Genomic DNA, 25,090 nt, shown 5'->3' on the forward strand with positions numbered 1-25,090 from the left:
AAAAGAATAGACTTAACTTTATAGTTTTTATAGTTTCTGATATGAATAAAACACTTCATCAAATTAAAATTGAAAGGATTATTATTTCAGCTTCCATCAGTGCATGGAATATCTAACCTATACATTTCTTTTTATAGTAGCCTACTTCATTTAGATGTCTATTTAAATGCCTGAAACCAAAAAAAAACATTATGTGGTTGAAAACACTGAATAGTTGTGATACATGAAAGTGTGTCCGTCTCTGGCTCAGTGCCAGCCAAAGCGTGAAAGCATGTTTGAATTATCAGAAATTATCTCTGAAAGTTCTAATCGCACCGGTGTGATCATACGCGTCAAATGGTTAAAATCTATCACATTTTGGGGGTGGAGGGGGGACAAATTGAAGCTGAGGGGGCACAAATCAGATCTGAGGGGGCAATGCCCCCTTTTGCCCCCTCGTGGCAGCGACCCTGCTGTTGTCGTGGAGCTGTGCAGTTGCTAGGTGGAGCCCACCCATAAATCTCTATGATAGTCTGCCAGCTAGATATTGCTCAGGACCTTTCTTCAGTGTAAGTATATGGATTTTTTTCCCTCAACAAGCTGTGTGACTTGAAGTATCATTTGTGTCAAAATGTTGTGGCATAATGTTGATTATCACAAAAATGTATTTCAACGAAACTATGGAAGTGAATGGAGACAATTTGTATGTTTCAATAGTATAGCCACAATAAAATACTATGCATCTGTCATTAATTCTCTTTTTGACCTTTTCTGTGTAAAGTTATATCCAATTTTACAACTTTGTAACATCTAAACCTATAAAATGACAAGCTTAAATGTGCAAGCTAAAAATTGACTTAAAATTGACTTAAATGCACATTTTAACAGAACAATCAAATGTAAGTGATTTCATACAATCATAAGCTTCACATTTCTGCACCCTCCATAAAATAATATTTTTGAGTCAAATTTTCTATGGGAATCAACATTATTCCACAAATACGGCTGATTGAACTTGTACTGAACCCGGTATATTGAGTACCGTACTCAACTGTACTCAATATTTAAAATAAATATTGATAGTGGTAGTCTTAGCAACCACAATTAATAATAAACTACATAACATTAGCATGATATCAAATTGCTAAAACTGTATGTATACTGTATGTAACTATGTATAACCAGCGCGACTCCGGCGAGTGACGCGTCAGAGAGAGTCCCTCAGAGCAGCAACGGTCACGTGATCTCTGTCTCGGAGGACGAGGTTCGGAGGGCACTCAAACGTGTGGATGTCAGGAAAGCTGCTGGGCCGGATGGTATTTCAGGTCGTGTTCTGCGGTCCTGTGCTGATCAGCTCGCAGGGCTCTTTACATCCATATTCAACGAGTCCCTTGCTACATCTGTTGTCCCCACCTCCTTCAAACGATCCTCCATCATCCCTGTACCTAAGATCAGTAAACCCTCTTGCCTAAATGACTATCGTCCAGTGGCTCTCACATCTTTAGTCATGAAGGTCTTTGAGAGACTCATTAAAAACAACATTTGCTCCTCCATTCCTGACACTTTGGACCCTCTTCAGTTTGCCTATCGTCCCAATAGATCGACTGAAGATGCCATTTCTCACGTCCTTCACTCCTGCCTCACTCACATCGACAGCAAAAGTGGGAACTATGTCAGGCTGCTATTTATTGACTATAGCTCAGCCTTTAACACCATAGTTCCCATTAAGCTAACACACAAACTCCTGGATCTAGGCCTGAATTCTTCTCTCTGCCTCTGGATTGAAGATTTCCTCACTGGCAGACCCCAGGCGGTAAGAGTAGGCCAGTTCACCTCCACCTCCATCACCCTGAGTGTTGGAGCTCCACAGGGCTGTGTGCTGAGTCCCCTGCTCTACTCTCTCTACACCCATGACTGTTTGTCCACACACAGCTCCACCTCGATCATCAAGTTTGCTGATGATACTGTTGTCCTGGGTCTCATCTCCAACAACAATGAGACGGCATACTTGGACGAAGTGGAGCAACTGACATCATGGTGCCAGGACAACTGTCTCTCTCTGAATGTTAACAAGACCAAAGAACTGATTGTGGACTTCAGGAAGAGACAGCATCGGTCATACTCCCCTCTCATGATCAGCGGGACACCGGTAGAGAGAGTGAGCAGCTTCAAATACCTGGGTGTGAACATCTCCGAGGATCTGACCTGGACTACACACATCCAGACACAGGTGAAAAAAGCCAGGCAAAGACTGTACCACCTGCGCCAGCTGAGGAAATTCAGGGTTTCACCAGCCATCCTGAAAACTTTCTATCGAGGGGCGATAGAAAGTGTCCTGACTCAGTGCATCACAGCGTGGTACGGGAACAGCACCAGTCACGACTGCAAAGCCCTGCAAAGAGTGGTGCGCTTATCCGAGCGCATCTCAGGCTCAGCTCTCCCGTCTCTGCAGGACATCTTCACCAAACGCTGCAGAGGTAGAGCTACTAAAATCATCAGAGACATTAATCACCCTGCAAACTCTCACTTCACCCTGCTGCCATCTGGTAAGCGCTTCCGTAGCCTGATGGCAAAGACTGAAAGACTCAGGAGGAGTTTCTTCCCCCAGGCCATCAGACTCCTGAACTCAGTCACGTGACTCACTTCACCCCCGCACACGCATAAACATACGGTCTTTCAACATTAACATCCACATACTGCAATTGCACTGCACTTTACTTTACGTCCCTATTGTTACTGCGTAACAACCTGTAATAAACCTTGCACATTATACTTCTTTATATATACATATTATATATTTTATGTTAACCACTTATTTTTAAGTCTACAGTTTATCTCACTTATCATCCACATATTTTTTATATTTTTATTTTTATCTTATTTCCTATTTTTATCTTTTACTTGATTTATTTATAATTCTACTTATGTTAATACTTTTTATTCTAACTTTATTCTATTTCTATTTAATTTCTTGTAACTGTTATTTGCACTGTCCATGGAGCGGACCTGTTTACATTTCACTGCCAGTTGTATATTGTGTATATAACTGTGTATGTGACAAATAAAACTCTTGAATCTTGAATCTTGAATCTTGAACCATGTAGTATTAAATGCTTTATTTGTAAGTTCAAACAAAGCAGCATACTAAACATACAGTACATACATACAGTAAATCAGATGGAAAACCAAATATGTGTATGTGTGTGTGTGTGTGTGTGTGTGTGTGTGTGTGTGTGTGTGTGTGTGTGTGTGTGTGTGTGTGTGTGTGTGTGTGTGTGTGTGTGTGTGTGTGTGTGTGTGTGTGTGTGTGTGTGTGTGTGTGTGTGTGTGTGTGTGTGTGTGTGTGGTCCAGGTAAGCCCTACATTATGAGGACAAACATTTTTGGTCCCCATGAGGAAAACAGCTTATAAATCATACTAAGTGATGTTTTTTGAACATGTAAACATTCAGAAAGTTTAGGGTTAGGGTTAGTGTTAGGGGATAGAATATATACAGTTTGTACAGTATAAAAATCATTATGTCTATGGAGAGTCCCCATAAAACATGAAAACACAACATGTGTGTGTGTCTGTGTCTTTCGCTTTATGTCTAATTGATGTATGTACTATACTGATAATCCAATAATAATAAAAAATGCAATGGCATACACAGCATACACAAGGAATGATGAACAAGGTCTCTGCCTTGAATACGGGCTTTTGATGTATTAGAAAACCAAGGACAATGCAAATTCAATTTTAGTGGCTCCCTCCTCATCCCACGACTCCCCAAGCAGAGCAAACTCAGCAGCATTAGGTACTGTCTCATGAACTTGTGTCGAGAAGCTGACCTCTTTGGACATCGATTTATTTTGATTTAGTTACTTTAATTTCCCTCAGCTCTTGCCATGGATCGTGTTCCAAACAAGCAATATTGCATCTCCCCATCATGCTCCGGCCAAAAGTCTAGGACTGGAAAAACATCGCTGAAGAGGTCATAATGGACCGTCCGTCAGGATGATGTGGCCTTTATCCTGCTAATATTTCTTCCTCATGCACCCGCAGCGGTACTGCAGCAAATGTGGCAAATGCCATCACTCGAAAGCTTCTGCCTAAATAATTACAACCCAATGAGCACCAAAGGAAACTTGTGTCCATATGACCTCTGCTGAATTGTAAGTCATTTTTACTACAAATATATGGATATATAATAATGTCTACCATGAGAGCGATGTCATTTCTATCACATTATTACTCAATTTTGTAAACTACTACTGGAATTTTAGTAAACTTTGTAAACTATTGAAATTAGTTAATTTAATTATATTAAATAAACTACCAAAACTATCATACCCTTGTAAACTTCATATAAACTACGAACTTTATACAATCAACTACATAGTGAATGTCACAAAGTGTGCTATATGATACATGTTTTATGTTGCTACAATTGTAAAAGTTGAAACAGTATACAACATTTTTGCAAAAGTCATAAAGTTTACAACAATTTGGAATAGTTTTCATTATTTACTAAAATTATGATAGTTGTGGTGGTTTGCAACATTTATTAAAATAGCGACAATAGTTTAGAGGTCTAAATGGGATTCTTGTGTTCATTAACAAAGTTTAGTAAGTGTGATATGGTTGTTAGATAGTTGCAGCAGTTTACAAAGTTTGCATGAAATGCGATATTGTGGTAGTTTAAATGCAGTCAAATCAAAATTTATTCAGACACCTTCAACATTTTCTCACATTATCACAGTTTAATCGCTATAGTTTAGAAATGGTAAAAAATAAAATATGACAAGAACTCAGAGTTAAACTGTGTCAAAACAAATTAATCTTGATAATGTCAGATAACTTTGATAGAAAGGTTTGTAATGGATTACAATCAACAAATCAGCTATTCAATTGAAGTACACAATTAGATAAGACCAATTTAGGTCAACCAATGACCAAGCAATTGTTACTTTTTTGTTCAAGCTGTGATGTAAAGGGACGCATTAGCAATTAAAGAAAAAAGACTTATGCAAAACATGGTCAGGTCAAAGTTTCTGAATAATTGTGGTCCCAAATTTTCAGGTGTATGAATAATTTTTAGTTTGACTGTATATTATAGTACATTTCATACATCAACTATCGTAACTATCAGAATCGTAAACTACAGCAACTGTCACAATTTTAGTGAACTTTATAAACTACTAGTAAACATTTTGTACAGTAAGTTGCAACTATAACCATTTTAGTCAAATTCATAAACAATTGTTCCTTTGCAGCAAACTCACTATGACAATTTTAGTAAACGTGACTAATAGCATGACTAATTAGAACTATATAGTAAGCTATCAGTGTTCTAAGAACACTATGATGCTGACTTTCACCAAACGTAATCAAATAATCACAATTGGCTAGAGAGCTAATGAGTAGAGAGGTTACATTGTATGGTATGCTGGGGAGTTTACTTTAACGGGCTTTCAAGGAAACATCACTCTAATTGTTAAGCTCTCCTCCAGGCTATCATTAGTCATATATGAATACACCCCATATAAATGTCTGCTATGGTCATAAAATCACATCGCTGCAGGGGTACTCAATAATACACTAACCACACAAAGCTAATTAGCATATTAACCTCTGTGTAAATAAGGCTTTGTTCATGCTGCACTGCATTTTTCAAATTCAGTCTAGGACTGACTACACTGTCATTTTACAGCTAATGAAATATGATCTGTTCGTTCATACAGTGTAGTTGATGTCCGGTGTATGTCAAATGATTTTCTAATAGAACAGTAGCTGACACTGAAACTTTGGCTACGTCTACATTAATCCGCATACATTTGAGTTTCAAAATGCTCTCCATCCACACTAGTGTTTTCCAAAAGTTTTGTCCACACTGAAACGTTGGAAACGCTAAATTCACCTTACTGCGCATGCGTGAACCCTCATAAAAGCTCACTGAGATGATACAGACAGACATCATATAGTTATCACGCAATTCTTCTGGCAGGATTATTTTTTTTAGCAAAATATCTCACCATTCACTGATGCGTCCAGGTCACACTCACTCACCATTATGTTTGGTCTATAACGCAACTGCTCTCATGTTTTGCCGCAGGACAGCAAATGCGAGTACATTTTCGCAGGACTTTGATATGAAGAGTGCACAAAGTAATATATTTTAGCAACTGTGTAAGTGAATAGCACATAACAGACACAATACCAGTATAAACATGAATATCTATCACATGACTAAACATGCATTTTCATAGGCATTTTCAAATAGTTTTCACAATCCACACTTTTTCAAATGTATACACTTTGGAGAGCATTTCCAAAAAGCTTATTTTTTGTTAATAAAAACGATCATACCCTTATAAACTTCATATAAGCTACAAACTTCATAAATTACCAAACTACATAGTGAATGTCACAAAGTGCGCTATATGAGGAATGTTGTATGTTGCTACATTTGTTAAAGTAGAAACAGTATACAAATTATACTAAAATTGGAGCAAAAGTCATGAAGTTTACGACAGCTTCAAAAGTTGGAATAGTTTAAAACTAGTGCTGGGCAATCGATTAATCGCATCCAAAATTAAAGTTTGTGTTCACATAATATATGTGTGTGTACTGTGTATGATTATTATGTATATATAAATACACACTCCTTCATGTATATATTTAAGAAATATTTGCATGTAAACACAAACTTTTATTTTGGATTAATCACGATTAATCGATTGCCCAGCACCATTTAAAACGTTTACTAAAATTATGATAGTTGTTGTAGTTTGCAAAATTTATTAAAATTTTAATAGCTACAATAGTTTAGAGGTCTAAATGGGTTTCCTGCCTTCATTAACAAAGTTTATTAAAAGTCTGATAGTTACGGTTGTTTACTAAAATGATGATAATTTTAACAATTTACAAAGCGATAGTTACAGCAGTTTACAAAAGTTTACTTGAAATGTGATATTGTGGTGGCTTAAAAATGTTATAGTAAATTTCATAAACTATCTTAACTTTATCGTAAACTAAACTATCACAATTTTAGTGAACTTTATTAACTATTGCAACTAGTAAACATTGTACAGTAAGTTCCATAATTCATAAACTATTGTTCCTTTGCAGCAAACACGGTCCACACTTTTTCAAATGTAGCCACTTTGGAGAGCGTTTTCAAAAAGCTTAATTTTTGTTAATAAAAACACCATCTCAGTGTGGACAGAAGGCCAAAACGTTGGTAAAAAGATGCGCATTACGTATTAGTGTGGACAAGGCCTTTGCTTATGTCTATCATGACATTTCGCTCATAAGCGTATTTATGTATTTATGCATATAACGGTATACAGCTGGCTACCGTATAATCACTGACTCACTGACTGCAACTACAAGTCAATGTCACATAATCCACTACATCAAGAATGTGTCCAGACAGAGTGATGAAAGAATATGTTATTTTAAATAAATTCATTAATGTAAATAGTAAATGGACTGCATTTATAAAGCGCTTTTAACAGACCAATGGCCATCCAAAGCGCTTTACACATTGCCTCACATTCACCCATTCACACACCGACGGCGGTGTCAGCCATGCAAGGCGCCATTCAGCTTGTCGGGAGCAGCTGGGGTTAGGTGTCTTGCTCATGGACACCTCGACACTTGGTCAGGTGGAACCGGGGATCGAACCACCAACCTTCCGGTTTGTAGACAACCTACATGAACACTGAGCCATTGCCGCCCCTAATGTCATTAATTCTTTCTTTAAAGAAATCAAATCTTAACATTCAGACTGAGACGGAATGAAAACCGCATATCAATGTGGTCTGGATCGAATTTGTAATGTGTTTTTTTCTGTTCAGACTACAAAAAACTAAATAGATTGGAGTTGGAGACACCAAAAAATCTGAATGTCTGTATATATATATATATATATATATATATATATATAGGTTCCACACATCGACTTGGGATCTAATGAACATTCTCAGCTTTGGATTTAATAGCTATCCACTGTTTTACTTCAACTATTGTTCATTTTCTTGAGTAAAGCCTCAAATTATCAGAACAGATCTCATAAAACAATAGCTGTAGATCCAAAGAATACAATAGGAACTTTGGAGTCATTTATATTTAACTGAAGTTTGAAATGTCAATTCCTCCACCGCATGTTGTATAAGACAACACAAGCCTTTTTCCTGAAAGAAAAACTTTCTGACTAAAGTTTAAAGCTGCACTTAATTCAGAATGAAATCCATTTATAGCGGCGAACCAGCAGCATTTGTTTGCCAGACTCAAAACCAGTCTGCCAGAAATTAGCAGGACAGCGGCTAGTTGTTTACCGCCCGGCTTACTTTGGCAGATTTCTGTCTGTTCAGAAGAAATAAACCTAAAATGAAACTTTCTGTAGACTAGCGTCAGACACACCGCCTGTTTCAGTCAATTCAAAAAGGTGTTTGGCCTCTACGTGTTTAGCAAAACACTACGAAGTTAAACAAATTATATTTATAAATAGAAATACCCAATAACCTCTGCTGAATGAGTGACGTCTACAGTATCAGCTGACAGCGTCAAGGCTCACACCTGTCCAAACCACACAGTCATGCTTCAGTGAACAGCAATTAACAATGACATTAATAACCAGTTTAGTCTCAGTTGTAAATTACCCACCCAATATATGTTTCCAGTACAAACTGTCAAACTTGAATGCCAAAATGTCAGCTAGCCCTAAAACAAGCCTTTCTTCTCTCATTTGAGCTAAATTGAGGAAGTTAGTAAAAAATGTTAAAATCGCAGAGCTGTCTGCCATTTAACAGATTGCTCGCCCACAAACTAATCACTGAAACAAACTACTGTTAGACGCTTTTGGCTTCTGGATAAACATAATGAATTAAGGCAGGGAATTCAGAAGGGTATGTATTTAACAACATAGACTGACTCAAAGGAAAATTTGGAAAGGAAATCAAAAAGACAACCTCCGGTCAATAAAAACAATTTTCAACAGACATGTTTAGTTTTCTGGGGTTTCGTGGAAGCAACTGTAATGACTGCTATGCATTAGTTCTGAAATGGGATCTATTATGCCCTTTTACAAAGTCTTGATTTGATTTTGGGCTCTACTAGAATTGATTTTCATGCTTGAATGTTCAAAAAACACATTATTTTCCCCATATAAGACATTGTTGCAGCACCTCTCTTTCCAGTCTGTCAGTAACACTCTTTTTAGTTCTTCTCTATGAAGCCCCTCCTTCTGAAAAGCACAATGTGCTCTGATTGGTCGGCTGGATCAGTGTGTTGTGATTGGTCAGTTGATTCGAGTGTGTTTAGGAAATGTCCCGTCTCTTAACATAACCGTCAGTTTGAACACACTACTACCAAACTCAACCAGGCCTCGCCCCATTAATTTTTCCTATGCTTTGGGAGGGAATTAATTAAATGAGGAATATTGTGACGTGTTTGTTCCGGGAAGAAACTCAAGACTACAATGGAGGCATTTCAGGGAGTTCAGAAACAGTGCACACTGATATAGAGAATAACTCCCTTTGGAGTGACTCTCTGCTTTATGACTTTGCAGACCATTTTCATGCTTAAACAGCAACATTACACACATTCAACAGACATTGAACATGTAACAAAGCATAATAGGTCTTCTTTAACTAGTTACTAATACTAAAACCAGGCTGAATAGCAAATGTATTCATTTTACCAAGTATTTGCACTTTGCAACGTAGTAAAATTCTGTAGTTATGGAAAGGTAACAATAATAACCTAATCTATCAAATGTTGGCTAAATAAATGTTTGTCATCGAACATGATTTTAAACAGATGAAGTGTTGGTGACCAAGTAGGATGTGTTCCTGGATCAACATCTTGGCCCTTGAAGAACATTCCTTTCAAACAAACATAGTCCTAACCATGTTCCCAACCTCAATCATTAACTACCCCTGAAATCAGATGGAAATAATAGTAACCGACCTTGTAATGAGAACAGCATTGTCATGATGTGCGATCCCATTCTCCGGGATACTGTTTCCATCTCCCTGATGAGAAAGAATGGATTTCTGCCATTTACAGAAGCTGTCTAGAGATTTGTCCGCATGGTGGTTTATCTCCAAGTTGGGCTGCAACGTAGAACATCAACGTAACATATCAAACTTTGTTTGAGACGACACAATCTGACCTGCAGCATTTTGAAATGAAGTCACCATTTAACAAAGGACGCTTCAGATCGTTGAGTTATTATTTTATATAATATATTATATATATTATTTGGCTGGTACAATGCGAATTGTAGCTCTAATGACATCATCTTTGTGGTAGTTGGATCTTTTGGTTGCTTTCCCAGTCTGAGAAGAGTTATTTGACTCTTCCAAGAACAAAAAAAAAAAAAAACATAGACAAACGCCCTGGCTCTCTCATTAAAGACATTAATGTAAAATCTTTTACAAAGTTTCCCTGAGGGACAATGTCTAGGCATATCTGTTCGAATAACTTTTATCTTTAAAAGTGGTCAGACGATTCATGATACCATCTGTCTTATTCGAGCTAATAAAACAGCAGACTACTGTGAGGTGTGTTTCTAAGCTTCTAAAAATACTCTGAGCTCACACTCATTTAATGCTAATGCAGACGAAAGACAAGAACGAGGAATAGAATGCATGAGAAAATAACACCTAGCCTAGTCTTGACCTTTTGCTAAACCAAAATGTAGCTGTAAACTGTTTAAACGGTTTGTTTTTGCAGAACAATGCAAAAAAAAAAAAAGTTACACCATTAAAGAGATAGTTCACCCAAAGAATTAACATTTGGTCATCATATACTCTTCCTCATGCTATTCGGAACATGTATGACTTTCTTTTATCATATTGGACACAAAAATTACACATGTATTGTTGTTTTTTGTCCGTACAATGGTAGTCAATGGGGTCCAAAACAACATTAAACCCCAATGATTTTCAGACAGATGAATGTTCTTCAAAATATCATCTTTTGTGTTCCAAAGAAGAAAGTAAGTCGTCCAGGTTTGGAACAAAATGAGGTTGAGTAAACAATGACAGAATTCCTATCCCTTTAAGACTTCTGAATCACATTAACATTAAACCTTCTGCATCACATTAAAACACTGACCTGATCTTCTGTCAGAACAATCAGGCGGGTTACAATAATGTTCACAACGTTTCCAAGACTGGCATCACGGTAAAGTTTGGCAACCTGACCTCCAGAAAAGAAGAAAAGACACAAAGTCAGCCAAATGCTGTTCGAGTTCCGATGTACCCTTAAAAGGGAATAAAACACGCATTTGAGACAAACACGCATGAGAAAAGCAGGACCAAACTTACAATATTCATTACGGACAGGATGTAGTGCTCAATGTCTTTGCGACCGTGGTAGCCAACCATCATTTTGTCCGCCACCACTAGGGTCTCCACAAAGCGCTCAGAACTGACGGAACGGCGCTGGCGGTGGCCACCCGTCGAGCTGTCACCGCCCGGGAATGGGTAAGGTGGGTTTGCTTCAGAGTTGGTATCTTGGAAGGGTGTCCTGTTTATTGTGAGGTCTGGAGAAAACAAATATGACTCACATTTTCATCAAAAAAAGATCAGTTCAGTTGTTAGTAAAAATGAGGTTCAGCTGAACTTTAGAGTAGATCTTCACTCAACGTTCATGCTGAGGCTGTTTGGAGAGACTTCCAGCCAAAACCTGAACCACTGACCATCGTTTCCTAAACTCCTATCTATAGCTGTTTATGTCACAATGTGGCCAAATGGAGGTTTACCAACCTGAAACACCACAGCTGAACTCCTCGCTTGGCTCTTGTGGAGAAGGAATGGAAGTCTTTTTATAAATAACATGTGGTTGTCCTTCGTGGTTGACATCACTGAAATTTCTGGATATATTTTTTAATGGCTCTATTAAATATTGCTCGTCCTCTGTGGTTATGACACCATGCTTGATAAGAAAAGAGAAAATGATAGGTTACACAAAACGCACACAAGAAAAGCAAGAAAATATGTTCACAGACAAGGTTTGAAATATTCCATCTGCAATGTCAAGGACACTAATGCATTTTAATGGCTGTATTAAATGCTTATCGTCTCTATAAATAGTTTATAGCAGAACACAGATAATTAGAACTCATATTATTTCAAGTAATTCATATCATTCAGCATTGCAAGCAAATGCAAAAGCATGACACAATACAAATCAAAGAGATAAATCCCTCAAAACCACCAATTACATAAAGAACAACACCGTAATTACCTGGACAGGAACCAAAGCACACAGATCTGCGCACTTGAACACCACCAATTTAACATCAATTCAAAAAGTGCCTCAGAAATGTGTTTATAGAAAAAGAAGAAGAAGAAAAAAAGCTCTGGCATGTTCTCCAAGTCTGTAAAACTCCACAATGAGACCAATTAAATCTTTACAAAGAAATAGCAAACGCTGCATACGCAAAACAAAAGCGCAGTTGATATAAGCCGTATGCTGTGTGATGCACAGCGAAAACTGCTGAGGCATTCAAAGGATTGTTTTTCCATTTTTGGTTTCAATAAAATGACTGAGGCAATGCAGAGATCTCAATTTATGAAGTAAAGTGAGCCAGTACTTTTGGCTGCAACAATAACAATATAACATTTTAGCATCATTGCAACTGTCTCGTTCTCCATTATAACTAAAGAGGAATTATGGGGAAAAGCTAATATTATGGACATGATAAAGCAGAGATGATTGGAATTTCTCAAGCTTTTGTTTGAGTTATCTGGTTGATTTAATGGTGGAAGTGGAACATTAAGTTTGCTTTTACTTTCAGAATGAGTTTTGATCCCAGCCATTGGGAAAAATCAAACTTACATGAGACCAGTTGATGCATGAGATTAGATTAATTAACTGGTTGTGGTGTCTTAAAACATCTCTAAGCTCTATTGACAGCAGTTGTGAATGAAAATAATTTACTCTTGTCCCTTAGTAAAAACTCAACATTATGTTTACAAGTGGGCAAGACAATAGACCAGAATAAATGCTAAAATATACATGATTTTAAGAGGTTGTCTACAGTCAAAATAAAAGTATTAACATAAGACTAGTGCAGGAATTTTAACCTTTACAGACACAGGGAACTCGGCCAACAAACCACCAATAAAAAAACGGAAAGTGCATTTTTTTAAAAGACTTAACAGTACATCCCATAGACTTTCATAGTAAGTGCATTACTGTGAACACTGTTTCTGCTTTTTAGTGGTTAAGTAAAACTAAGACTGAATCCGAAATCGCCCCCCTAAACCCTTAATCACTGTTCCCTACATTAGTCCACTAATACAGCAAACTTGAAGGAGTGAATGAAATCGAGTGAGTAATTTGGACAGCCATTGAGAGTACATCAGCTGTACACTCATTATTGCGGTGCAATGTGGGATAGAATAAGTGCACTTGATAACATCCACTATGGACATAGCTACAAATGGCTCTCCTCTCAAATTATGCCCTATTTGATAGGGGGTATATGGGGGCGATTTCAGATTCAGCCTAATGTACTTAGCGTCAGCAGATAGCCCCTGCTGGTAGATACTGTAACTACACCATTCTGTGTGCAAAGAGTCTCCTTCTCATTGACAACCTTTCAAAAGTAGCTGTACATTCTGACAAAATATTGTTTTCATTATTTCATTTTAAATTTAATTTTCATTTTCACAAACGTATTATCAATTAGCCAAAACAGTCAGGACAGTTACAGGACAGATCCTAGTCTAAGAGGCCCGATTTTGGTCATAACTCCTTGATCAGAATCCATTTTTTTGGATGTCCCTTAAAAGGTAGGGTATGCCATTTCAGAGAGGCTAGCGATAGCAAGCTAGCTTTGAAAGCATAAGATCCCACCCTCCTCCAAAACACATGAACGAATACAGCGTCCCTCAGGCTGCAAAGCGTAACAAGAGGCGGCGTTAAATTACCTTGGATCTAGAAACACATAATATTACAATAATAATGAATGTAAAGATTCAGATTCATTCAGATTCTGCTGCAGATTCATTTCAGTGTTGATAGTGCTGACATTGAAACACATAAATCAGAGTCTGAGGACATTAACAGCTCGGGGTAGAAAATCACGGGTTGCTATTTCGTAATTGCGGTAACTGAAACGCAGTGAATGCAACATAAGCTTGTAGTTTTGGTTCAGGAGGAACTGTAAAAGGCGCCTGCTGTTTGTTTGTGGCGCTCAGTGACTGTCTACAACTCTACATAGTCTTACGGAACACACTGATGATGTTTGATGTATATAGGAGCAGGTGCGAGGAGGTATGGAAATATATTAGACCAACATTCCACAGAAGATATATATTTGTTTATATTTAAACCACTTCTATTATCGATTGCTATCAGGATGTGAAGAGAGTTTTAACCAGTACAAGGACATGTTTCAGAATAGTTACTGCTGAAAGCCTCTGCATGTTTTTGTGGTGCCATCAACCAATCTGATGTTATGACGTTCATATTCTCCTGCAGCTTGATTTGCTCAAAAAATTGGACCAAAAGTGAATGCCCATGAGCAGCAAACAGGTGAGGTCAGATGCTTCCTGGAGGTCATGTGCCAGCCAAACAACTGCCATTGAGATGGGAGGTTTTTTAACAAACTAAGGAACCAGAAATGATTTGCTGTGGTAACCAGCACCATGTCTCAAATGCTGCTGAGAGATCCTGAGGTGTATTCAAATTGAAATATTAAATCATTATTTTGTGATCTCTTGCAATATTGTTACTGTGGAGTAACTGTGGAGTTCAGGTAAAACTCTATTTACTGAACTCCTGAAACTATAGGTCTGCAGAGTGGTTTAGGGAGAAGGTTTTGTGTTTGCACGCAGACACAGTGACTGCAGGAAATGCCTCAGGACCAGCAGAGCCACTCTAAATTCTCATAGATTTATGCGAGGGTGCTGCTGATACCAGGGTGGAATCCAATATCGAGGCCTGTCCTCCCACAAGAACACACCAGTTTAAGGTAATTGCACAGGGCCGACTCACTTGAGAATTTTCCTCTCAGTTTCTCGTCAAGTTAAAGACACAAAATGCACAAATATCTAAGTTCCACTGTTGGGGAAGCTTTAAATCTGAAGCCTGCCAAGATACAAGCATACGATCATTTAAAGTATTTAAACTACAGTCAAGTTACCATTTTTGGAAAAGTAGATAAAGGTACCTGCGTTAAAGGGTTAGTTCACCCAAAAATAAAAATTAATTTGAGAATATTTTTTGTGTGCAACAAACAAAACAAACATGATGTCTTTACTACCTTTCTGAGCCTTGAAAGTTGCAATGACATTGCTGCCTATGGATGGTCCAGAAGCCCCTCGGATTTCATCAAAAATATCTTCATTTGTGTTCCGAAGATGAACACAGGTTTGTAACGGCATGTGGGTGAGTAATTATATGGTGTGTGCAATAAAAATATGGTGTGTGGTGGGCGTTCTGGCGCAATATGGCTGCCGTCGCATCATCCAGGTGGATGCTGCACATTGTTGGTGGTTGAGGAGATTCCCCCTTCTATATGTAAAGCGCTTTGAGTGCCTAGAAAAGCGCTATATAAATGTAACAAATTATTATGAATTATTATTATTATAATTAATGACAGAATTAAAAAATGTTCTCACAATTTACCACTATTGTTCCAAACCTGTATGACTTTCTTTGGAATACAAAAGATGATGTTTTGAAAAATGTCAATGTTTTTTATTTGTCCATACAATGGAAGTCAATGGGGTCCAATATTGTTTCAGACCTCACTGACATTCACTGTATGGACAAAAATGTTGATTTTTTTTTTGTGCTCTGCAGAACAATGTCTTACAGTATTAGAACAAAATAAGAGTCACACTAGTGGACTAGTCTCATATCTCTGAATCCGCTACAAAAGAAAACGATTGCATGCAATTTGAGGTAAAACTAAATTTTGTTTTCCGCTCCTGATATAAACTTTTCTAAATATATTCATATTAAAATGGAACATAAGGGTAATTTAAATAGCCTTTAGCCTTTACATAGCCTTTGTAAAACCATAAAACAAAACATTAAAGGAACATGCCGACTTTTGGGGACTTTAGATTATTCACCGTATCCCCCAGAGTTAGATAAGTCCATACATACCATTCTCATCTCCATGTGTGCCATAACTCTGTCTGACGCACCCACCGCTAGCCTAGCTTAGCACAAAGACTGGAGGTAAACGGCTCCAGCTAACCTACTGCTCAATAAGTGACAAAATAACAACAACATTTTCCTATTTACATGTTGTGATGTGTATAGTTACATCGTGTACTAAGACTAAGAGTACATTTAATGGAAAATGGCTAGGAACTATACTCTCATTTCTGCGTAATAATCATGGAACTTTGAGCCCTACCATGGATGCAGCGGCGCAATGATATTACGCAGCGCCTGAAAATAGTCCCCAGCACGCTCTCTGTGTAAGCAGGTTGTCACATTGCTTATGTTGACGGAAGTTAGCCTATTTTCAGGCGCTGTGTAATATCATTGCACCGCTGCATCCATGGTACGGCAGCAAAGTTCCATGATTATTACGCAGGAATGAGAGTATAGTTCCTAGCCAAATCGGTCTAGAAAATCACAACTTTTAATTTTCCGCCAGTCTTGGTACACGATGTAACTACACACATCACAACATGTAAATAGGAAAATGTTGGCGTTATTTTGTCACTTATTGAGCAGTAGGCTAGCTGGAGCCGTTTACCTTCAGTCTTTGTGCTAAGCTAAGCTAGCGGTGGGTGTGTCAGAGTTATGGCACGCACAGAGATGAGAATGGTATGTATGGACTTATCTAACTCTGGGGGATACGGTGAATTACCTTAAGTCCCAAAAAGTTGGCGTTCCTTTAAATGTGCAAAACAAAAGTTAATAACTTGTATTTTCAAGTCAAATACCAGCCGTATCGTTTAATCAACTAGTCGAAAAGTCTTGCACATCCCTACTTGACAGAGGCATTCAAACGTTTTTTTTTTTAGTGCCTCAACAAGCTAAGCTGTTAAGCTGTGCAGCATTAAAACCCTTTTAGTTACTTATAGAAGTTAGTTGTCGGGGCAATTTAAAATGTCACTAGTTTATACTAGTCAGAGCTATGATCTAACATTACAATAATCACATCGCATCACGGGAAGCCACGTTTCACAGCAACCGTGTAGTGCGTTTTAGCAAGCGACGTCAAAGTCCCCTCCAGATGAAATGCTCAGCGTGAGATAGGAATCAGCTGGCAACGTGCTTGCAGGTGCAGGAGGGATTCGAGCCCGATGCAGAGAGACAGCTAAGCTAATATTTTGCTGTCACTCAGCAGTCACTTTAACAGTGAGCAGAAGCAGCCGTGTACACAGAGACAGGGACATAGATAAGAACTCTGGCAGCAACACAGACAAGGAGCTTTAAGCTCTCTCTCTCTCTCCTTCGTGTTAGAGTCACACACATGAGTTTCTTGCTGCCTAAGCTTTATTAATGTGAAATAGACACGCTGACTCATTCTGAATGCTGGCCTGAAGCTCTGGAGTTAAACTGCTGAGCAAGCCATTGACATGGACAATGAACTACATTTTTCAATGTTCAAATCCTGTCTCCTATCTGAGCTTAATAGGCTTAATAGAAAACTACAAAGAAGCCATTTGTAGGTTGGTTCCCAAGAAAGGGAATCAGCTTCCCAGCATAGTAACATCAACTCAACCAATGCTGTGAGTATCGGTTCGTCCAACCAATAGCGTTCAGGAAACCTGTTTGACAACAACCTTTACTTTTGCAGAAATTACACACTTTGGCTATAGATTTTTGCTACGCAGTTATTGAAGTATTCTGAGTCGTTGCGAGGGCGCTGCAATGCGGTTACTTTTTCTAAGGTGTTCTGAGTGCAAAGTAAAGCATTTTGCAGCTACTTCTTTGCCAGATGAAGATCATAAGTTCAATCCCTAAAAGTAATAGCACATATTCTCGTGGTTTAGAAATAATCATTCACAGAAAGGACAGCGTATCAGTCACATCAAAAAAAGGCTAAGTCAGCAAATATGGGGCCCTTTGAGGAAGTAAACACTTCAGCTGAAGATCTTTAGATATGTGGGCAATAAAATGCAATGCATATTCCACATGTCATTGGCCAGCATGCTTTCATATCCCTGTGTGAATGTACAATTTCCAATCTGTTCTTTTATGCAGAAAACAGTGTGTCTTTTCCTGAGGTATTTTGGAGAAAAAACAGCATACTTACCTTCTCATACACCCAAAAGCATTAAGATTTTTCAAAATCAATTGTACTCACCAAGCCTTTGCAGTTGCTCAATGCCACTTTTGTAGTGCTATATTGATCCAGTAGATATCCAACATAGTGGCAGTTATCGACCACTGAATGCTGCCAGTCTAGTCCGTCTTTGCCCCAGTACTCTACTGTGAAATGTTTAGAAACCAGATTGGGGTTGAGTGTCAGGTTCAGGTGAAAGTGCTTGCCGTAGGCTGAGAGTTTGTAAAAAAGCCTGGTTTCAGTGTGGTCCAGCTCAGCCTGGTCGAGTCCACGTCGCCGTCGACCGGGCCTGTAATGTTTCACAGTGTAACTCATGAACTGGCCCCTCTCATCCACCCGCACTGGTACTGTTAGCTGATAGTGCTCCAGCGTGGACAGGAATTCCGCTTTTGGTATTGGGGAATAAAGTGAAGCAGATAACAGTGAGCAAAACAAAGGAGAGGGTAATCATGGGAAACCAAAAGTTAACAAGCAATTTCAGCACTGTAAGTGGCAGTTGTGCTCAGAGTAAGGTTTAATTGTTCAGAGGTTGTCCTTTCACGGCTAAGTTGCGTTTAATTCTAGTAGCAACTTTGTTTCTGATGTTTCTCCTAAAAATCCTTTAGAGCAGTGTTTCTCAACTGGTAGGTCATGACCCAAAAGTGGGTCGCAAGACCGTTTTGGGTGGGTCATGGAGTGTGTAACAACAATAAAACGTTGTTATTTACTGTTATTTTGAAAGACGTGCATGAACACTATTGACTCTGCAAAGGCTTTGCTCTTCTGTCAGACAGAATGTGCTTTTCCATTTCACTGCACTACTATTCCATAGTTTTTCTATGCAAAAGCATTCGACCATTGTACTCGTATCTTTTGCAGTGTCTCGTGCATGACAGTGTTCTAAAAACGTGGCGCTCAAGTTAAAAAAAAAAGATAAACTTTTTTTTAAAAAGTCTCTAGACCTTGCAGGGTTTTTTTCCATTCCACTGACCTGCATCTTGCATTGTCTTGTTTTAGTATCTGAAATATGTCAGGCTATATGTCAGTGTCATTATTCTAACACAGAATGCATTTTTGCAGTCAAAACTAAGAGTATAGTTACATTGTCAATTACCAAAATTACACAAAAGTACAAATAAAGTACGTAAGTGGTACGTTGTGTGTTAGCTGGAAAGGATTTGCATGCAGGTATGATGTTCATTATATTCTTCAGGATCAGTTTAGTATTGTGTATTTACCAAGGTAACTGTAGTTTCTGTAACCTTAGCTCAAAAAAATAACTCAAAATCTCATTCATGTCTCAGTTGTTTCTCCTTCACAGCAGTAATATTCAAAGGGAGCAAATGGAGACTTTTGTGTTAGACTTCTGCTTTTCAGATTTCACTCCCTATTTCTTTGTATTTACCACGGTAACTGTAGTTTCTGTAACCTTAACTCAAAATACCACCAATTCTATATTGATGACTGTGGTGGCTCATACCAACTTACTAACTAGTTTGGAACTGCTTCCTAACCTTATAATACTGTTTATTCATCATCATTGTTAGTGAAATTGGAAAGGGGACAGTACTTGTGTGTATGTCAACCATTTATGAGAAATAAATTAGCTTGGTTCAAAAAAATTTTATTTGGGTCGCGGCTTAAAGGGATAGTTCACCCAAAAATGAATATTCTGTCATCTATTCACCCATAAGTTATTCCAAACCTGTATGAGTTTCTTGGCTCTGCTGAACACAAAAGAAGATATTTTGAAGAATGTTTGTAACAAAGCAGATAGAGCAACCATTGACTACCATAGTATTTTTCCCTACTATGGTAGTCAATGGTTGCTCTTTCTGCTTGGTTACAAACTAGGGGTGCACCGATCCGATATTAGGATCGGATATCGGCCGCGATACTGACAAAATAGCTGGATCGGGGATCGGAAAAATGAACAGATCCACAAGCCGATCCAGGTGTTTTTTTCCGTCGCAGCAGAACCGACGTCATTCGTCAGCTTCACGTGTGTCGCATGCTAGAAGAGACTCGGCTGTGTGGAGGAGATATTTCACGCTTGCCACGCGAACTAGTTCGCAATGTCTGCAAAGTAACTTAAATGTTTCGAGGGGAGGTGGTATTACTGCAAAGTCAGGGTTTTTCCTGCATTGAACATTTTTTGACGGCCGCCAAAGCCTAATTTGATGAGTTATTGTGATTTACGAGTGATGTAGAACAGATGCTGCGCTTGTGACTGAGTGACAGAGAGACCGATCAGAGAATTCCTCCCCCGCGCACACTCTCTGGGTCTTCAAAATAATCAGCGTTAGCTCTCTCATATTTCACATATTAATCCAAATCAAAAGGTCGGAAGACCGAAACCATGTTGCACGTGACGCATTCGGACAAATTTGTCCTTGAAATATCGCTGGTTGTGAATTGCGCTCAAAAAACATTGCCTCTTCTCTTACCAGCTGACATAAAGCATACTTTCAATAAACGGGAGACAAATTTTATTCAGTTATGAAGTGTTTTCTTTGTGTTGACATCTTTTGCGATGTTCTTACAGACGGGATTCACACACAACGTGTCTGCTAATGTCCGATTCGTGACCTGATGACTCATTTGAACAGAATCATTTTAACGACTGGTTAGAACAACTGATCTGTCCAACACTGAACTCATGAATCAGTTTATTAATTTACTCAGAACGCATCTGAAATGAGAACACAAGTGCTTACCCAATTAAGCAAGAGTGGGTAGTAAGAATTATTTTTAATTATCGACAGTATTTCAGCTTATTTCTGTTGACAATGTGTAGTAAAATAAATAGGCCTAGCCTACAATCATTTAATCTGGAGTGAGGTGAAACCAGAACAAAGTTGTTATTAGCTAGCTGATCATTTTTATTAAATTGCATATGGCAGAAAATTAAGACTATTTGTTAATTTGTAATGCTACTTTTTAATATTGATATGATTATATACCAAAACAATGATCTGTAGTGTAAAAAATGTTTGGTAACTGTCAGATTACTATTGTATGTTTGACTGTTTTTTGTTTCCACTGCTACATTTTATTTATTTAAAGAAGTTTGATTACATTCTATTTTAGATTTGAAAGCACAATTGTTTTTTAAATAAATAAGAATTCAACACTTTACATTCATCTGTTATTTTGTCTTAGTTATGTTTAGTTAGTAAAGTCTGGTGCCTTTAGTCTCTTCAAGGAAGGTATAAGGTGGAAGATATACAGTTTATTATTAATTCAACAATAGTATCGGATCGGTATCGGGTATCGACAGATACACAAAGCCCAGGCATCGGTATCGGTATCGGGACTGAAAAAGTCGGATCGGTGCACCCCTATTACAAACATTCTTCAAAATATCTTCTTTTGTGTTCAGCAGAGCCAAGAAACTCATACAAGGTTGGAACAACTTGAGGGTGAGTAAATGATGACAGAATTTTCATTTTTGGGTGAACTATCTGTTATGTTTGGGTTTCTCCAACAACACTTAAGAGAACACAACACTATCCCTTTAAGGGCCATGGGAAAATGTGGGTCCCATGGCCAAACCAGTTGAAAACCACTGCTTTAGAGAAATAAATATACATTAATGAATGTGGATATTTGAAGAATTTGATGAGAAATGTTGAACTTATTTTTAAATCTCTGAAATGTGATTGCAGACATCTCTTTAATGCCTCAGTTGTTTCTCCTTCACAGCAGTGATATTCAAAGAGAACAAATGGAGACTTTTGTGTTAGACTTCTGCTTCTCAGATTTCGCTCCCGGTAATCTCACGTGTCTCCTCTTGTTGTTTCAGAGTAGATCAACAATGTCTCAAACTAGGGTTAGATTTGTTTAGTTGAAAGTCAGATCTCAATTTGAACACATTTTTCATCAAATTTATCTTAGGCATGGTTTAACAGACAGGGCTTAGATTAAGCCAGGATTAGGCCTTAGTTTACCTTTTATAAACATTAAAAACATTACTGGTGTGCATCTTAAGACACAACATTAGCACTGGCAAAGATATGCCAGTGCAAGTTGCTTTCAGTTAAAACAGCTCAAACATGCATTTTAGTCTCGAACTAGGCTTAAGCCTTGTCTGTGAAGTTCAGGAACGTTTGGGGGTGGGACTTGGGCGCTGAACATGCTGATTGGTTGAGTTAACACAACATTTTGATTGGTTGACTCCACGCATTTTATTTCAATCACCATTTTTGAAAGTCTGTTGTGGTGCGTGCAGTAAGAGTTGTTTGCTATTCGAATCAACAATGGAGTTTAAAAAATACAACCGATGGACCGACGACAAGGTTCGGGCTTTATTAAGCTTATATGTGGAGGACGAAATCCAGCTGTAACTGAAAAGTCACCCGCAGTCCTACATCACTGGACTAATTTGCGTCTAATCTTCACGGTACATTAGACCGTGGTCGAAACGCAGACAGCAGCAGGTCTGGGTAGAAAAGGTTCCTGGGACAAATTGTTCCAGGTAATTTTGGTGGAAACGCAGCTAATGGTGTTAAGATGACTTAAAAGGATACCCGTAACTACCTCAGATACCCAAGACCTTGTAACATCTCCTGATGCCATGCAAGCAATACAATTTCCCTCGGGACAGGCAAATCTGAGCACAGTTTGAGACATTGTTGAGATCACTTTTGATACTCAAGAAGAAAAGTGAGATTACTGAGGGGGTATTCTCAGGAGAAAAATCAGTTTGCTCTTTATTTTGTCTCGCTGATGTCTAAGAGACACAAATGACATATTAAAAAGATATTTTACTAGTGTGTTCATATAATAAAGAAACAAACAAGATATCTCTTTAATGTCTTATTTGTTTCTAATAGGCATACACATCAGTCAGTCGGCTTCTCTGATCTGTAGAGTTTCAGGGGAGATCACAAAAATGTCTAACACTGTGTCCAGGTCTGCCAGATATAAAAGTCAGAGATCTCAAAATGAACTCAAACATTGCTCACGAAATTCTTCAAAGACCAAATCATTGCTACCCACATTGTACTCTGTACTTTTGCTGCAGGTCAATGATTGTCTCATTTCTCTCAAGGACGTTTAGGAGAAGCACCTGAGACAAGCTTGATACTTTCCATGAAACATAAGTGAGCAATAAATGTTTCCTCTGGGTAGAGCTGAAAGTGTCGTAATGACATCATTGTAAGCAGAAATGAGTTATGGCTTGTCTGGTGAATTTTCAGATCTGGTATGATATCAGCTGTTACAGCTACAGTCATCACTTTCTGTTCAACTTACCTTGAGAGTTGTATGAAAGGATCTGAGCTTCAGCAGCGGCCAAGACCAGGCTAAATATCCAAGTCAGCGTCTTCCAAAAAATTTCCATAATTTAGGGAAGATCTGACATGGGTGTGGGGGTAGGGGGGTTGGGGGAGGCTACAAGTGGATTAAAGCGATATGATCAATCCAACTTCGCACCATAACATATCCGTGACAAGCATCCTCGATACAATCTCAGTTCACACTTAATCCCAGGTTTAAAAGTCTTCCTAAAGGTGAAGTCTCTAGGAAGGACTTGTGCCTGCACTTTTGTCAGCCATGAGCAGGGCAAGAATCCATAAGAACTCTCATCATGTTATTCCAAAGCAGCGGATCTATATTAGGAGCTTGTCCCAAACTATCCATTTGTTTGCCTGGAAATGAATGAGAGTGGAAAAAACCTTGTCAGTGGAAAATTGCCAGTTTCTAATCTCACTAAATGTTCCTAAAAGTTGACTGAAAACAAATTTGCAACTGTGTTTTATCAAGAGCAGATTGCAGTTCCGCAGCTGTAACATCTGGACTTGAGCAGGTTTGATCACACACACACAATGGTGAGCTCATAGGTGTTGAGTGGGATGCCGTAACTTCAGGTTATCATTTTCACACCTGCACTTGACTATTAGCAGCCCTGCCTGTTTCCGATTCAAGGCATGAAAACCTGTTGCAAATAACATGACTGGATGATCAGTTTCACCAACCGGTTTGAACGTTGCAAGATTTTTTGATGTGTGAATGGGATCCACAAGAATTTCTTTAGTGTACAAAGTATGAAATACAATGTCATCTGCACTTGAATGCTGCTAGAGCTTTTTACAGAACAAAAGTATGTTTTCTGAGCCTTTTTTTTTTGCAGTACTATCATCTGGTCTCAAGCTGATTTTTAGTGGATGTATGAAGTCAGTTCTCAAGTTCACACCAGCGTCTTATCAGAGAAACCACAGGTGGAGAACATGATCCGCTAACAATTGACATCCAGAAAGTGTCAAAATATTGTCATTTTGTCAACAGCATATTTTTATTTTATGATTTATTTGTTTCATTATTACTTAAATTATTATTTCTTACACAAAATTACACTTTTTAAAGTGATTTAAAGGGATAGTTCATCCAAAAATGTATATTCTATCAACATTTGCCAACACTCATGTTGTTCTGTCTGTCTATCCACTGTCTGTCTAACTATCTGTCATAATGTCTGTCTATCTATCTATCTTTCTGTCCATCCATCCATCCATTTTTGTCTGTCTTCCTATACATCTATAATAATAAGCGCAAGCACGACTGTATTACAGTAGGCTACCGTTGCTAGACTAATGTATCGTAGCTCTGTGTGATAATAGTAAAGGTAATTCCAGAAGTAACTCACCGGATGAACATCAGATCAAATGCCGGCTTTTCTCTCGAACAGCCAGCAGAAGAGTCGTTCAGTTCCAACAGATATATCCTGTATCACCTCCTTTTGCGTGTATTTCTTACTATCGCAGCAGAAGCGGCAGTTACTGTGCAGACGAACATTCGTGAGTTTAATAAAGCGGCTTCTTCCAGACAGCAGCTCGAGTCTAAAACGTGTCTGACCCAGACAGCTGGCAA

The 25,090-nt window shown here is 38.3% G+C and overlaps 1 protein-coding gene across 1 annotated transcript in view; it reads right to left on the bottom strand.

Annotated features, from left to right (window-relative positions):
• adamts6 (ADAM metallopeptidase with thrombospondin type 1 motif, 6) overlaps positions 1-23,635 on the bottom strand; it is a gene marked incomplete at its 3' end in the record, with an annotated part of 104,817 nt that extends 81,182 nt beyond the window's left edge. The window contains exons 1-6 of the mRNA XM_079804511.1: positions 23,477-23,635; positions 18,263-18,627; positions 11,739-11,907; positions 11,298-11,515; positions 11,086-11,169; positions 9,934-10,079 (exon numbers count right to left, since the gene is read on the bottom strand). Of these exons, the coding sequence (XP_079660637.1) occupies positions 9,934-10,079; positions 11,086-11,169; positions 11,298-11,515; positions 11,739-11,907; positions 18,263-18,627; positions 23,477-23,564 (1,070 nt within the window). The 5' untranslated portion in view covers positions 23,565-23,635. The remainder of the gene's footprint in view (positions 1-9,933; positions 10,080-11,085; positions 11,170-11,297; positions 11,516-11,738; positions 11,908-18,262; positions 18,628-23,476) is intronic.
• Positions 23,636-25,090: the final 1,455 nt, after the last annotated feature.

This window comes from Gobio gobio (genome assembly GCF_949357685.1).
Source record: "Gobio gobio genome assembly, chromosome: 22".
Taxonomy (NCBI): Eukaryota; Metazoa; Chordata; class Actinopteri; order Cypriniformes; family Gobionidae; genus Gobio; species Gobio gobio.